Below are 15,929 nucleotides of genomic sequence, written 5' to 3'. Positions count from 1 at the left end.
TCAATTGTTAACTTGTAAGTGATAATACATGCCTATGAAAGATGGAGGAAGATTTATTATTAAGTGAATAAAAAGAAATTGTAGTCATTATATAAGCTCCATTTATTAATGAGTTTTTATATATTTTATAGAATATGTATATAATTCTAATTTTGACTTTGATATTTATATTATATATTATTTACAGAAAATTTACAATCTTATACATAGAGGAACAGTCGATTATTATTCTTCACAGTACCATCTCTTTACAATTTCTAAACATTGCACCGTCTTGTATTCAGATATTCTTATCACAAAGAATGATTAATACATTTAATTATTTTTTTGGTGCATTCAGAACATATATTAAAACTTATTTTAATCACCGGCAAAATAATACTAGACTTTGTATGTTAAGCAAACATAAATTCGTGATTATTGTATATTATGCTTTCACTGTTCTGATGTAATAAATATTGTGCGTTTTTTAATAGAATTTGTAATTCTCTTTACCGAGGTACACAATATAAACTTTATAATATAACAATAATAATTGTAAATTGACGCTAATAATTATTTTGAAAAAATCACATTGTTCTTATGCTTAAATTATCTTTTCATGGAGGAATGTGAAAACAGAATTTGTCTGACTAGATATAAAAAGTATATTATAAATTATGCAATAAAAATACAAAAATTTCAAGATTGCTTGCTTTGTCCATATTTTTGCCAAATATTTTTACAGCCCAGTATAATTGGTCCAGAATTTTGGTTTCATCGCCTTTTGTGTGATGTAAACTTATAGAAATATATCTCACTGACAGTGTCTTAAATCCTATCTTTTTACACTGCATCAAACGTTTGTTAATACTAATAAATAGTATATATAAGTACATAAATTATAATGTATATATATAAACGGTGCTTATAAACATGTGCGAAAATTTTAAGCATTCTTAACTGGGAAGTATTATATATCTAAGCAAACGTAAATATAATTGTTACATTCATTCTCTGATATATAACTGTAAGACATATTTATATAGTTGGCAATGAATGTTGATTCAAATAGACAGGAAGATGTAAACCGCTTGTAGAATATTTATAGAATTAATACTATAATCCATTAAAAAATGTAACATAATAAATGGAAACAGATTGAAAAACCTATTAATTTTAGAATGTATGTGTATATATTTGCTACAAACATTTTTTTAACCGTGAAAATTGATCCTTCTATCAAATTATAGAGATGAAGTTAAGAAACACATTTCAAAGAAATTTGTTATAAACGAAAAAAAAAAGATTATTGTCTGGCAGTATTATAACAAATTTGTAAGAAAGGAAATGACTAAGGCAGATCTGTGTTCCATTGATAAAAATTTACAAAATAAGCTCTGGAAATGTACGTAGATTTTCTGAATGAAAACATTCATATAGAAGGAAATTAAATTTATAATATATTGATAATACTATGCATATTGACAAAGCTATTTTTTTTAATGTTACCCAGAAGAAAGGTGGAAATCTTAGTGTTGTATTTATTGTCAGTTTAAGCTTCATGTTCATTATTTATTCCTATTAGGGATTCAGTTTGCTCTGCTTCAAGGTCTGGAATTCTATTGAAAGAAGTATATAGAATCTGTCACGATTAAATAGTGTTCACTTTTATAATTTAAAAAAATATTATACCTGGTTGATCGATTTTTTCTACATATCCAAATATAAATTTTTTTAACTAAATCCATTACAGGATCCCAATTATCGTAATGTGATAGAAGAGATACAGTTAAAAATGCTAGAAGCATGGGAATTGTTCCTAAGTAGAAAATAGATGGATAATCAACTTTTTTTAATAAAACATCTGCTATCATAGACATTGGCATTGTTAAACTGATGGCCAAGGTTGCAATCAAAGATGAAGTTAAGAAACATCCCCTGTAATAGATATTTATAAAAAAAGATATTTTTATATGTATTTTCTACAAAACTTACCAAAGCCATAAGACTTCGCTCAATACTGTACCAATGAGCCCATTAATGATGATAAAAGTCCACTGGTGACTGTTTGGCCACTCAAATTCTTCCCAGTGGCCATAGTGCAGGATAAAGAATAAAGGCCATAAAAGGGTAAGATTGAACAGTCCAACAAATCCAAAAAACATAGGTATATCCATTTTATCCTCATGATCCACTTTTCTTTTTAAAAATACAATATATGCTGCATAGAAAAATGCACTGACTAGGGCCAATATTATCCCAGTTGGTACTCCATTACTTTCTATAGTTAAATCTGAGAGACCAACAAGTACCTATGGAAATAATACAATATAAAAAATATATTGTAGTATCATTGATATTTAACAAAATGGTAGTAAAAATCATGCTAATACATGTATATATATATATTTATATACAATTCATTAAAACAGACTGAAATTTTTCTTTATGTTAAGGCAGTCGAACTTACTTTATAAGAGAAGGTAATGCCTCAACGGTATATATGTACGTGCTTTCCGTCGAGACATTACCGTGTCTCTTGATAGAGAGGAAATAAATTTTACTTACTAGTCCTAAAATACTAACAGATACTGCCACTAATTTTGACAGTGTAAATTTATCTCCTCCATTGCTGGGGAAAAAGGCAGCAAGGAATAGAGTAAATAAACTCGAAGTTGAAGACAACACAGTAACAATTCCTGCTTCAGTTTCAGCCAAAGATATTTGATAAGTGTAGTTTGCCATAAACCACTGGGAACAATATATCAAATTAATTTGAATATTGATGTTATACTTTTTAATAGTAAATAAACATGCTAGTACTTACAAGCAGGCAAAACATTAATGCAATTTTTGCAACTTTTTGGACAGAAAATTTATTGGCTTGCCTACGTGCATGCTCTCCAGCTCTTACGCTATCTTGATAACTCAGTCTTGCTAATAAAGCTTCTGTAGCATCACTTTCTGACATATGACGAACTTCGGCTAGTTTACTAAATCTTACAGAGCGAATAGAAGAATCATCACTTTCTGTTCCTGAAGAGCGATCACAGTGATCTGGAATTTTTATAGGGACAAATGTGGGATCACTCTGAAAAGTTTAAAACATAAATAATAATATAATATATCATATATAAACATATAATATATACTATTATAACAAAAAAAAGACAAATATTTTTTACCAAGCTTGTATTCGCTTCAGAATAAAAGTTATCATCCTCAACATTTGGATCTATAAACTAAAATTAAAATTGCAAATAAAAATTTCAGATATTTGTATAAAATATTTAATTAAATTATTTACCATATAGGTTGCTGGTTTATTACATTGATCTCTCCATGGAGGCCAAAGACACAAACCCAATAAATAGAAGGTAAACATTGAAGTTTTAATATATGTACTAAAAAATGGTTTTTCAAAAGCTGCTTCTCTGTAGATATACTGTAATAATGTTTTAAAGACATATTAATTTATATTTTCATATTAAATCAAATAACTTACTTTTGTTAGTTCAGAACTGGAGACCCAAATAATGTCAACTAATAGTAATACCAAAAGGCCCAGAACCAGCCTTTGTGATTTATTCATCATTGCTGCTAACTTGTGACGATCTTCGACCATTGCTTCAGGTCTACGCTGTCTTAATTCTACAGAGCAGCTCATTGTGTGTTTAGAGCATCTTCTTTTCTTTCTGTTATTATGTCATGCTTGCACCTCACTGGAAAAAAAGTTGACATTTAGCCTTTCTGAAAAGTTTATACCTGAAACTTACATTTCAACTGTGCAAATACTTTGTAGGGAAAAAGCTTATTGATAAACAATAAGTCAATCTCAGTGATTAACATGACTCATTGTTCATAAAAAAGTTAACAGTTAAACTTAGTATTACAATGATTGCTCACTTATAATGATGTTGCAAAAACTACTTTGATCGAGAAAAGGACAACTTGTCGTTAGTATTTTAATGCAGATAAAAAGCACCTAATTGTTAAAGAAAAAAAAAAGAGAAATATGGCAAAAATGAAACGATGAAGGTAGTAACAGGTGGAACAAAGAGAGCATGAATACAATGTGGCAAATATAACCTCCAAGAATGGCGGCCGGTTTTTACGATTAACTATCAACTGAAATCTTTAAAGTCCACGAAAAGGCAATAAAGAACTTACTGGGAGTGATAACAGTTTCATCGATAATTGATCCATTGGCCTCGTATCGCTGTGTACATATATATATATATATATATATATATATACATACAAAAATTCTTACATTTTGAAAGACTCAGAAACATTGGAGAACCATATTAAAATTAAATTGGTGATTCACGATTCGCACTGGATATTCAGACTAAAGATATATATTCCTCACAATCCTCCGAATATTCCTTAGAATGTTGTGTTTACCTCGTAAATTTAACATTTGTTTTTTATTACCGCATAACGACAGCCGATCCGGCGGCCATGTTGATTTTTAGATGACGTTCTCTAGTTCGAATTACGGTAACTACGGCGCTACTCACCATATACAGGGTGACTTTAAAATGTCCACCACTTTTGAAGAAAAACCAAATAAATTTGCTTCCATTATTGCACAATAATTAATTAAAATTTTTGATTATAATATCGATAAATTACATATAAATTGAAATAAGAGGACAAAATTTGGTTAGAGTTGCCTGTATAATTTTATTTAATAATAAGATGAAATTGTGTGTGAGAGATAACAAGGTCTTTTTTAAATGAAAATAGACACCTTTTAGAGATATGAAAGGTGTGCGAAGGAACAAGGGTAGTTTTCCTCGTATATTGTTACCCGGGTAACAATCGACACAACAATCTTACCTTTTCGAGTTGCTCGAATTACAAGCGTGGAGGGCTAAGCTATTTATAATTTAGAATATAAATGAATTTAGAAATATATTGCTAAAATGGCCAATATCTCTCTCAGCAATGGTAGGATTCAGCAAAATACTGTGCACAATCGTGTCAGGATTGACAGAACTAAAAAAGGTAATAAATAACAAATACATATATATCTAGATCCGAGAAAAATTATTTGATAAAAGAACGTATTTTATAAGAGATTCTAAAAAAAATTCATACACAACAAGTTACATTGAAAAAAGAGAGAAAAAGAGAGAAAAAGAGGGAAAAAGAGGGAAAAAGAGGAAAAGAGAGGAAAAGAGAGGAAAAAACTTTAAGCTTATTGTTGATTTTTTATACCTTTTTTCAGCACCGGATATACCTGCAGTGGAAAGTTTGAATTGGTTGCTCCACAAGCATTATGCACGGCACGAGTATAGAATATGTAAAACACTAATAGAAGGCGAGTTAGCAAAATCTAATGGACGCAATGAATATGCTAATTATTTGAAGGTAAATTGTTTGTCGCGGTGCGCACGTTGCTGATGATGCATTATTCCCTGAATAATAAAATCAAAACAGTGCAACCGGGATGGGATTACAAAGAAAGGAAATTCTGATAAGTTTGACTGGTGATCGTTACGTGGCTGACGAAACCGGTCTGTTTCCACTCCAACTTCTGAGGAAAGCTTTCGCGGTCTTGGAACACTCCGTATATGCACTGTGTTATCACACTTGTCACCGTTTCCACTCCTATCTCCGCCTCCTCCGCACTATTTTAGATCGCGCATAAATAATAACAGGCTGGAAAAAAGTATATTATTTTGCTGTCGGAAACTTCAAAGACTTTCTACCTATTTTTGTCTCGGTTTTAGTCTGTCGTTTAAGGTTCCTCACTATTTTAGTTTCGCCGGATAAATTTCAACGATAAAAATTATTTTCCAGGGATTGATTCTGAGGAGGGAGGGCAAGATACAGGACTCCCTGGATTGCTTCCAAAGGGCTTATGACATCAACTCGACAAACGTTGATAATATGAAGCAAATTGCGAAATCCCTGTACGTATAGCAGTGGTATATAAAACGGAAATGAATTTTTCGCCTTTCGTCGGATACAGCGATCAACATTGTTTCGCTCATATTTCAGATTGATATTGGGCAGTCATAAACGGGCGGTCGAGGCGTATTTGGAGGCTGATAAAATTTGCGCGCTACCAGACTGGGAAATACATTACAGTCTAGGTAAAATGTGAAATAATGCTTGGAGAGTGGCACTCGGCAAATATGAAAAATTGTGTGGCACATATATTGGTAATGCTTATTTGCAAATTGCTCATTATTATTCATCTTGCGCCTGAGATGTATGCAAATAGTTACAAGAAAAACAATGGGCATTATCATTTAAGTTTACTCGTGTGTTATCTCGTTTGACGAGTTAAATGGAAACGGGTCACCTGCTGCAAAGTCTCTCCAACTTCTAATGGATTCCCTTACATCTCTTTCAGGAGAATGTTACACCAAATTGAGTCAGTTACAAGAAGCGAAGAAGCACTTTAGACTATCGACGGAGCTGACGAAGAATGAATTGCCATACCTGAAGCTTGCAAAAATTTATCTCGGCGAGAACAAAGTTACAGAAGCCATAAACGTTTATGGGGAAGCTTTAAAGTTAGTAAGGTCCACTAGAACTCACGATACATATTTCTCCCGTGCATTTATCAACTGGTACTCGATACTCGATAATAAATATTCATTGCTCTACGGTGAAGTGCGTGACTCATAGAAAATGTGAAACAGTCGTAAATGTTACTTTCAATTAAGGACCAGCTGCCGCGCCTTACCGAACGAGTGTTAATTCAAATAAGAAAGCCTGCAACTTTTAATAACGCAACGACAGAAAAAATTCATTAAGAGAATCCGCGTACTCGGTTCTTCTAACACGTGTTCTACATACATATATATAAAATAAAAAATAACGAGGCGATAAAAATAAATATAAAATAATAAAAATATATGGTTGTTTGGAAAACGAGAGAATCTTGGGGCCATTTGGAGAAAGAGGGTAAGGAAGGAAAATATCATGAGCCAAGGTGACCATCAGGGTTGGTATAGCGGAAGGGTGGGATCCGGACGGAAATTGAGTCACGAGCCTCTTTCCTTTAGTATAATCGTCGGGCTAATGGGGCTTGGTGTTCATCGTTGATGCTAAATAAAATTTGCCGGGGAAAATGGCGCGCGATAATATTCCGGCGGAATAGTCTGCCATTGGGTAAAGGGCAGCGGTGAGTCCTTTCGGATATTGAGCTTCTCGAAATCCTCAGGCTCCTTTTGCATCCTTAGTGGCAATCCTGAGAGCGTCGATGCGGCTACGGAATTGGGACTCGTGTATCTCAGAATTGGAGACACTCAGAGGGCATTTCAACAATTTGGAGCTGCGCTGGCTCAGTCGCCAAATTATCCCAATGCTCTCCTGCCAATGGCCTTTATCATGCAGGTGAGACTCCTTTACGCTCCAGCACCTTCTCTCTCTCTCTCTCTCTCTCTCTCTCTCTTCCTATATATATTTTCTCTATACTACAAAACCCACGTGACCAATTTCATCCCTGCAGTCAATTGCACTGTTTCTTTCACTTAAAAAAACACCTATATTATATCCAATTAAACGAAATAAACGTGGTATACGGTCGATTGAAAACTCTGTTACACTGCTCAAATGAACAAGATCCTATTAATAATTATTCGAGCGATTAACGCGATTGCCAATAAACTAGCCAGTAATCCACAGCCGAGAATTTCATTAGCGTTTTTACTGCAGGTCCTTTGCCCCCGGGGAATTTCCCCTACCTTTACTGTCTACTTCGAGCTGAGAATTTTTTAATTTTTTTTTTTTTATTCCCACTCCTAGCACCAGCATTCGTCACAAAGGGCAATTAAAAACTTCCAAAAGCGTATCCTCTAGAATTTTTCCACCGCTTCTTTCAACGAAAAAGTTATTGGGTAAAAAAATTCACCGCGGTATTAGGTATTTTTGCAGAATGGTTATTGTGGACCGGGGTCAAAGGTCGTTTGAGAGAGGTTCAAAGAGTTTTTTTTTCATTCCCACGAGTATTTCCAGTTGAATGGAACTATCGATTGGAAGTAATTAAGGCTGTTTTGTGTGGTTTCTTGACGAAACGATAAACTCGAGAAAGCACCTCGCTAGCTGTTAGTATCGCTAATGATTTAACCAAGGACTTTTTCTGCTTGCAGAATCATCGGGAGCACGATGTAGCCTTGTCCAAGTACAAATCGGCAGCTCACACTATACCAGAGTCCTCTGCAGTTTGGAATAACGTTGGCATGTGTTTCTATGGCAAGCAGAAATATGTTGCTGTGAGTAAAGCTCCATTCCTCGCATTTCCATTTTAACAACCTTCTTTGTTTATCTCAAGTTTACTACCGACTCAGAGCAATTCCTAACCCATTTATACTATAGCTATATATAGATCACTTTCGAAATACACACTGGGTCTAAGAAAATATATCTCTCGCCTGATAAGTATCGCTGCAAAATAATTAATTTTTTAGTGTAAAAATCGAAGAATCTTTCGAATCTTCCGACGAGATTCAATAAAGTCTCAGCACTTTCCAGTGTATTCACGTGCGATATGTTTATTATTTTATTTACACATATACATCCAGGACTACCCGAGGTAAAAATAATACTTGCCCTTGCACTGCAGAGCAGAAGCAAAAGAATGCACTCGAATCGAAGGTATATTTAATTTGTCCCAGGATCTATCGTTAAATAATTGTCCCTGGGCAGTATTTATTTTGCCAGTATATAAAAATCAAGGAATCTTTCGGATCTTCCGACGCGACTCGATTAGCTCGAAGCGTTTCCCGGTATACCCACGCGGATGTTCTTATTCTTTCTTCTGTGTACCCAAGACTAGCGGGGATAAAAACAATATTTGCCCTTGCACTACAGGGCGGAAGCACGAGAATGCACTCGAATCGAAGGGATTTAATCTGTGCAGAATCGATCGTTAAATAATGAAACTAGGTTGTCTGAGAATCGGAAGAGACTCGAGGAACGTAGTTTGCACGGTATAATATCATCTAGGAGAGTGTATTATGCGAATCCATAGGATAGTTGGCGCCGGATGCATTTGCATCGCCGCAGTTTCGCTGCTTCCACATTTTATCCTACGGCTGACTCTGTTTCCTTACTATCCTTCTGTCTTGTCCTGTAATTGAGTTCCAGCGTGCCTTGGGACGAGAACCGACTCCATCTGAGTCCCCCCCCCCCCCCTGTTCCCCTCTTTTCCCATCTCACCATTACTCCCGTCCCTTAACGGGCTTTGAATCTGCCAGCCTCTTCCCCGCACTCGCCTGTTTTCCTTCTGCAACCTGTCGCTACCAATGCGTTGCACGTAATTCGCTTCCAACTTCTCACCAATCCTACTTCCTCCCCCGATTTTTTTCAACTCTTCTCCCGCAATGCACAACTTTTTCATCCCTGATCATATCTCCGACTGTAGATTCAACGCGACTACTTTCCTAAATTGCTTACAACCATTGTGACCAATTATCCAATTATTCCACTGGCTTCCGATGCAAGAATAAAGTTTTATTGAAAATTCTTCTCGAAGCTACGAGGGTATGGACAGAAAATTTCATCTCAATATGTAATTAGTTAAATCTCGATCGCGCGCGCGATTATCATTGAGATAAAAGTTGGGAGGATAAATTAAGCGAGACGTTGCAGGTTGGGTGGTATTGGCTTTCGCGAAGAATCTAACGTTTGTTCGGAGTCGAAGGCCACGTACGAATGTGCACCAACGAGATCTGTTTTGTTTTCTTTTTAAGGAACGAGAGTTACTCTTATCTCTCTTTCTGACGTCAGCTATTGCTTTCTCCCATCGCCCCCACATTTGGTTGAGAATCAGCCTAGTCCCTCGACTGTATCACGCATTCGCCAGAGGATATGAATCTCGTGCTGGGCAAATAGCCGAGGATTATTTTAACGTCTGCGGTCCCCTTGGGAGACGAGCGAATGCCGGACGTAGTCGTTTTGTATATTGAAATGTTTTCTGCTTTTCCAAAGACGAATGTTCATGAAACTTCCCTGCCACAAGAGGATCAGCCCCAATTATGTACGGTCATATAGAGATATCCTTCCTCTGAAATTTAAACGATATACAGAGCTCCATATGAATTGTTGAAGAGCTGCACTTGGCTTAGATAATAAATTATATCGTGGAAAATTGATTTTCAAGGTATTTCAGTGGAATATGGACGAAGCACGATTATTGTATCATTTTGTGCCATGTCGAGCGTTTATCGAGTATATATATATATATAGTTATTAAGCAAGAGGAAATTTGGTAGAACAAAAGCCACAGGTAAAGCTGATAGAAGAATTCGTCCTTTTTCCCACGATGGCTAAGACGCGTGATGAGGAAGGAAGGAAGGAAGGTAGGAAGGTCAGGCCTTGTGGGAAAGAAACTTCCAACAGAATAAACCGAGATCGTTTTTTTTATCTCGAGCCGAAAATCGGAAGGTCGAACTAGAGGGATTTCAATTTCGTTGACAGGAATCTCGTAGGGAGATTCCTTATCCCGAAGATTATCCCTTTATGGCTGGTTGTAACATTGCACAAAAATTTCTCACGATAGATGGAAATATTTTTCTCTTTTTATCGACACTGTAAAGAGCTTTTATTTTTATCAAGCCTGAACTTGGCACTTAATTATTTATTGTGTTGATGGTACTTATAGAGTTGAGTAAGATTGCGATCATGGTGACTGAACTTGGAAATCGATCAGGGAAGAAAATTGGATTTGGATCGACGACGCTAAATTGATCAAACATTTCAATTAGTTTGACTTTCGATAGTTGGATAAATTGATGGAAAGGCAACTAGGGCTTAGGAGGCTTAATCTTTAACCGCAACTCCAATAGTTGCTCGTCACTGAAGAGCTAGGCATGGCATGTACGGTTAGCTTCCTGGTTACACGCTCTCACTTTCTCATATAACTCGCACTGTCCAATTTCGAGCGAGCTGTGTGGCGTTAAAAATAATCCAACATTTCTCCAATCAATCGATCGTCGATGTGTCTTTCACGAAACTATGATTAGATTTTTTAGTATAGAATTTGAAAAGTTTGATAATCATGATTTGCTTTGCATAATAATAAAGCAATTACTTTTACATTTATGGAGGGTTGAAACGCGAGCGTGCTCTTTTTTTTCCAAGTAAACTTTTAATATAGAACGAAAGTACATTTTGATCATCCACTCTAATAAATCTTCGTTTGTAATAAGAGAGTATAGGTATATATATATATATATATATATATATAGGTGCGTGGGCGAAAGATGGAAATCTTTTTCATTTTTTTTTTTTTATAAAAATCTAGTTCTATACGAAATAAAGAAAAAAATCTTTCATTTTCGATAATAAACTTTGGCTGTCTTCATCTAAAGTTTTACTGCGGGCAGTCAAAATTTATCACCTTTTCGTCGATTCCAATCATTTTCAAGAGACTCTTTATATTTTTGTCCACTCCCTGATAGTAGGAATCATTCAAAGTGAAGGAAAATCAAAGGCTTCGCTCACCGTTATAGTTGGAAACCTTATATTTACTTCCAAGATTATATTAAGGTCTCGTATCAAATATATGTGTAATATATTTCCAAGAAAGCTATTCTTGCAAATGGAGTTGTAAATGGACTTCGGAGTGCGATCTTGGAAATTGAAATCGATTAGAAAAAAGTTTGGACTTAATTGGAAATAACGAAGCGAGGACGATGGGTGAATTAGCGTGATCAGAGGAGTGGGAGGGAGTATCAAAGTGTGTAAAGGCGATTCTCTTAATATTACATTGGCCACTTGTACGTTAGGTTACGCGTCATCAGTCTTAGCCTTCCAAGGTAAGTGGATTAGGGTTGAAACTTGAGCAGAGCTTAAGTTATTAGAGTTGACGAAAAGTGGGTGGAAGGCGTCTGGAAACTTTCTTAAACATGCCAGAGAAACTGGATTGATTATTTTTTCTCTGTTTCTTTCTTTATTTATATCCTTTCACTCTCTCCTCTTCTTTCTCAGCTCTACACTCTTCACAGAAATTCACAGACTCCATTTGCAAGAGTTCCTCGTCCCGCTAATACCCCATAGAATTTTCCGAGGGTACCCTGATTGGAAATCTCGTACGGCCTATTAAAATCTTCGCGTTAATTTCATTCAGCCTAAATTACCCTGCTTGATTTTCCTCGACCGAACCGAGTTCAGAAATCGGGAATTAAACATTTCGAGTAATTATGCCAGACCTCTAATTGTTACAGTTATGTATCTGCGATCTCGATGAAACTTGATATATTATTGGAGAATTAACCCATTCGATGATTAGAGGAGCATCGGTGATAAAATGTTGCAAGGTCTCGATTGAAAGTCAATAAATAAAATAGAAGATACAGCTAAAAATGAAATATAATTTATAAATATAAAGATACCGTCTGAATGGAACGTTAGCGCGGTTATCACTTGTTTTCAATGGGCGGTAGTCTGGACTGGTAGTTAAAACAATACCTAATAAATCCTATATCAGATCAGTAATAAAACGTGCAGCTGGGGCGAAAATACGGCTTTGAATCATTGACACGCCTATGCCAGCTACCGAATCATTCGTTTCGATTGCTTTTCATGCATCGAGTATCAATCGAAGGCTATTTTCATTGTACTCTCTTAATAAATCTGATCTCTAAACTCGATATAAACTAAGCTACGTATATATAGCACTTTTAATAACGCATTGTATTATTGAACAAAAAAAAAAAAGAACAAGACATACCTGAGTCGAATACATATATATATATATTTATAAATTAAGATATATCATTTACTTAGGTATATATGTATGTTTGTAATTGTCAGTGATAAGAGGAATTCTGTGTTTCTATATACGTGGAATACTGAAAGTGGAGTGAGAGACACTGTGTACGCTCCGTTGGTTATCGACAAGGCCGATCAGAGAATCGCAGTTAAACTGTGGCCATTAATTCGTTATAGGCGATTACCTGCTTAAAGAGAGCCCACTACTTGAGCCCGCTGGCCATGCTGCCAGCGTGTAATTTGGGGATTGTCTTTCTAACAACCGGTCAACCAGCATCAGCCGCCATTTATTTGAGTGCCGCAGTTACTGCAGAACCGAAAAATCCCACGCCCTATTTATTACTGGCGCGTGAGTACATCGTTGCACGTGCTAAACTACCCACGAGTCTTTTCACCATACACTAGATTACTCTCATAAATTGCTAGTAATTTTAAAATTTAACACTGAGAAGAATACAGCGTGGAAAACACTCCAGTCTATCGCTCATACGTGTTTTTATACAATATTTCTTTTGTTTTTAGTTGCTCTGAAGAAATTGAACGATTTGGAGGGAGCCGAGCGAGCGATCACGAAAGCTCATGCCTTGTCCCCGCAAGATCCACTGATATTGATCAATTATGCCGTTATTCTCGATGCCCAGGACAGAAACGAGAATGTCTTGGAAGTTTTGACAGCCTTGAACGATATCACTGCTGTCATCGATGTTGATGCACAGGTAAACTTAATTAGTCTATCAATCACAGATTTATTGCGTAATTACCTATAAAGTAATCCCTGGCAATTGTGATGCTTGCAGATTGCAGAGACCACGAAGAAACTCTTGATCAAGTACCAGAAGCACATGCCTGCCATTCCACCACCTAAACCTGAGAGGAGGGAAAAAGATGCTGAAGAGAGAGTCGAAGATGAGGAAAACGAAGAGGCGGAGGCGAAGGCGAAGGCGGAGGTAGAGGTGGAGGAGGAGGAGGAGGACGAGAAGGAGGTGCTGGAAACAAATCTAAGTGCTGATGAAGTTTAGGAAGCTGTGCTAATTAAATAAATTGATTCTGCAAATTAACTTACCTCTCTCGGAATTCATCATCAATTTTTACATGATTTTATTTGCAAACTATATTTGGATTTGATTGGATTTTAATCCCAGGAGAGATGATTTAGCTGTGGCGAATCTCATGGTTTTCAATCAGACTTAGGAGAAGATGTAACGAAAGTCTCTTTGAGAAAATGATACTTTAGGTATTTAGAAGAGTTTTACGTTGCATGGTCACGCGTGTGACCGAGTTTCTGCTGCAGGTTAATCAAAATAATTTGATCTTTGTGAAAGGAAAATTACACCAACGCCCAACCTACACCTTTTAAGAAAATCTCACCATTAGGGATTCTATTAAAAAGTTTCTAAACTTACAAACTAACCCTCGATAGAAAATTCTTTCGTATCTGGGATTGAAAATGACTGGGAGACTATTTTTAACTTGTCAATATTGATATCCACTTGAAACTTATCGATTTCTCTGATTATTGTCATTTAGAAATGAAACTTTCAAGCCAAGGCTTGTTATAAACTCAAACTGAGGTATAAATTAGTTTCTCTGTCTTAAATTGAAGTAACGCTTGACTAATTTGAATCTATCTCTCATCTACTGATAAGCCATAATTACTGTACGATTTATTTAAATATTATGGCAAGTAATTACACAAGTGTCAAAGCTTTTACTTAACATAACAGTATGATCCAAAGGGATGTAGAATTTTAATGTGGAATCAAGACGCCTATATATAGTTGCTGTACTTCTGGATTCATTCTTTATCAAACATTCAGAGGATACCAGAACAGTTAATTACACGAAAGAAAAAATTTCTTTACTCAACTAGAATATATTTTTCTCTATGGAATTAAAACTTTATCACGAGATTTTCGCATATGCGAAATGAATTCCCTCGAGAGACGTCTTGGCTTATAAATGGATGAGAATTGTTAAACAAATTTTTGCGGTGAAAAGTTTCTTTGGATAAAGATCTTTCTTTGTGAAGTCAAATATAAATTAGATATTCACGCTTAATAGTCATCAGAGGTAAGAATCACGTCTAATTTGGATTTTTGTTCTCGCCAGTCTTGCGAATTCTTCTCACGTCTCTAACGTAGACACGTCCGTAGTACAGATGTATTTATATTCGAAACTGGTGCTGGCCGAAGTCCATTGAAGGTAATAAGATAGAATATAACAAACAAAGGCCTGAGTCAAACATTCGTTTCTCGTAGGGTCATGACATCACTTTGATATTAAAACTCGTTAAGTCCGTCTAAATTACAACAAGTGCAAAAAATCATGCAGGAGTGAAAGAAAATGCAATTTTATCACGTTTGTACGACGCAAATTCAAAAATATCAAAAAATAACTTGAAGACTCGTTGATTTATTTTCACAGATAGACATTTATTAGACTTCTGTAAATTTGTTAATACATTCAAGCCAGAATCATCGCATTCATCGATTTTATGAATTCTTCTTAATTATTATGTATTTATTATGTTTATTAATGACCGAAAGTCTCCATTCAATCCTCAACAATCGTTCTGAATTTGTTACACAATGCTTTTTACAAAATTGAAAATATTGTTTATAATATAATTTATCACTTATGAACTAGCGTAATTCGTAACAGTAACATATATTTATTTGTTAAAAGCGCGCCAATATCATTTTATATTTATATTTACAGATCCTTTGTTTCATTGTTAATTTAATAAAAAAATACGAGCTAAATAGATTTACCAACTGGAATTATCACTTTCGTCTGTACGAGGGAATCGTATAAGTTAAAGAACCGAAGCTTACCTATCTCGACTATACAAACTTATCACAGATCTCATTCTACTCAACAAAAATTATAATATATTTCAAATTTTATCGAATCGTCAGTTATTTATCATTGTTAATCGACATTTAATCTCCGAGCAAGAATTTGTCTTGCTCAGGATTGTTTTTATAATCAGGCATGAATAAAGTAATAAATTGAGATAGAAGAAACCTTGTCAAACCGTCCATAGGCAAAATCTCTCGCGTTCATGCCCTCGCTTTCGCATTAAATTTGGCAAAAAGAAAAAAAAAAGAAATAAATAAATCCCTTGTTTCTACGAATTATTAAAAAATTATAGATGATGCGTTTGTAAGGAAATGCGATAGACGAATATCTTTGCTTATCGCGCCGAT

The 15,929-nt window shown here is 35.3% G+C and overlaps 2 protein-coding genes across 4 annotated transcripts; one reads left to right on the top strand and one right to left on the bottom strand.

The window, feature by feature from the left end:
- Nucleotides 1–97: 97 nt before the first annotated feature.
- LOC136777203 (solute carrier family 35 member F5) lies at nucleotides 98–5,451 on the bottom strand. 3 transcript variants are annotated; one of them, XM_066733348.1, is made up of 9 exons: nucleotides 5,209–5,451; nucleotides 3,488–3,704; nucleotides 3,290–3,427; nucleotides 3,168–3,224; nucleotides 2,810–3,073; nucleotides 2,551–2,733; nucleotides 1,978–2,294; nucleotides 1,675–1,920; nucleotides 98–1,601 (listed from the first exon to the last, which is right to left on the bottom strand). In XM_066733348.1, exons 2-9 carry the CDS (start codon nucleotides 3,647–3,649, stop codon nucleotides 1,535–1,537), a joined length of 1,434 nt encoding a protein of 477 aa, XP_066589445.1. In that variant the 5' UTR covers nucleotides 3,650–3,704; nucleotides 5,209–5,451; the 3' UTR covers nucleotides 98–1,534. The 3 variants fall into 3 exon arrangements, with proteins under 3 accessions (XP_066589445.1, XP_066589435.1, XP_066589454.1); XM_066733338.1 differs by lacking the exon at nucleotides 5,209–5,451 and adding an exon at nucleotides 4,153–4,436; XM_066733357.1 differs by lacking the exon at nucleotides 5,209–5,451 and adding an exon at nucleotides 3,889–4,036.
- On the top strand, nucleotides 4,784–13,758 carry BBS4 (Bardet-Biedl syndrome 4). Its single transcript, XM_066733324.1, has 10 exons — nucleotides 4,784–4,995; nucleotides 5,219–5,361; nucleotides 5,794–5,906; nucleotides 5,995–6,089; nucleotides 6,353–6,515; nucleotides 7,188–7,341; nucleotides 8,097–8,219; nucleotides 12,898–13,069; nucleotides 13,243–13,436; nucleotides 13,518–13,758. The coding sequence occupies exons 1-10, from the start codon at nucleotides 4,914–4,916 to the stop codon at nucleotides 13,737–13,739; spliced, it is 1,461 nt and encodes a 486-aa protein (XP_066589421.1). The 5' UTR covers nucleotides 4,784–4,913; the 3' UTR covers nucleotides 13,740–13,758.
- Nucleotides 13,759–15,929: the final 2,171 nt, after the last annotated feature.

This window comes from Prorops nasuta, unplaced genomic scaffold, assembly GCF_024137725.1.
Source record: "Prorops nasuta isolate Cenicafe-Biocafe unplaced genomic scaffold, Cenicafe_Pnas_1.2 PNAS00002, whole genome shotgun sequence".
In the NCBI taxonomy this organism is placed as follows: Eukaryota; Metazoa; Arthropoda; class Insecta; order Hymenoptera; family Bethylidae; genus Prorops; species Prorops nasuta.
Note: the sequence above shows the minus strand (reverse complement) of the source record. Positions and strands in the feature narration are given on the sequence as shown.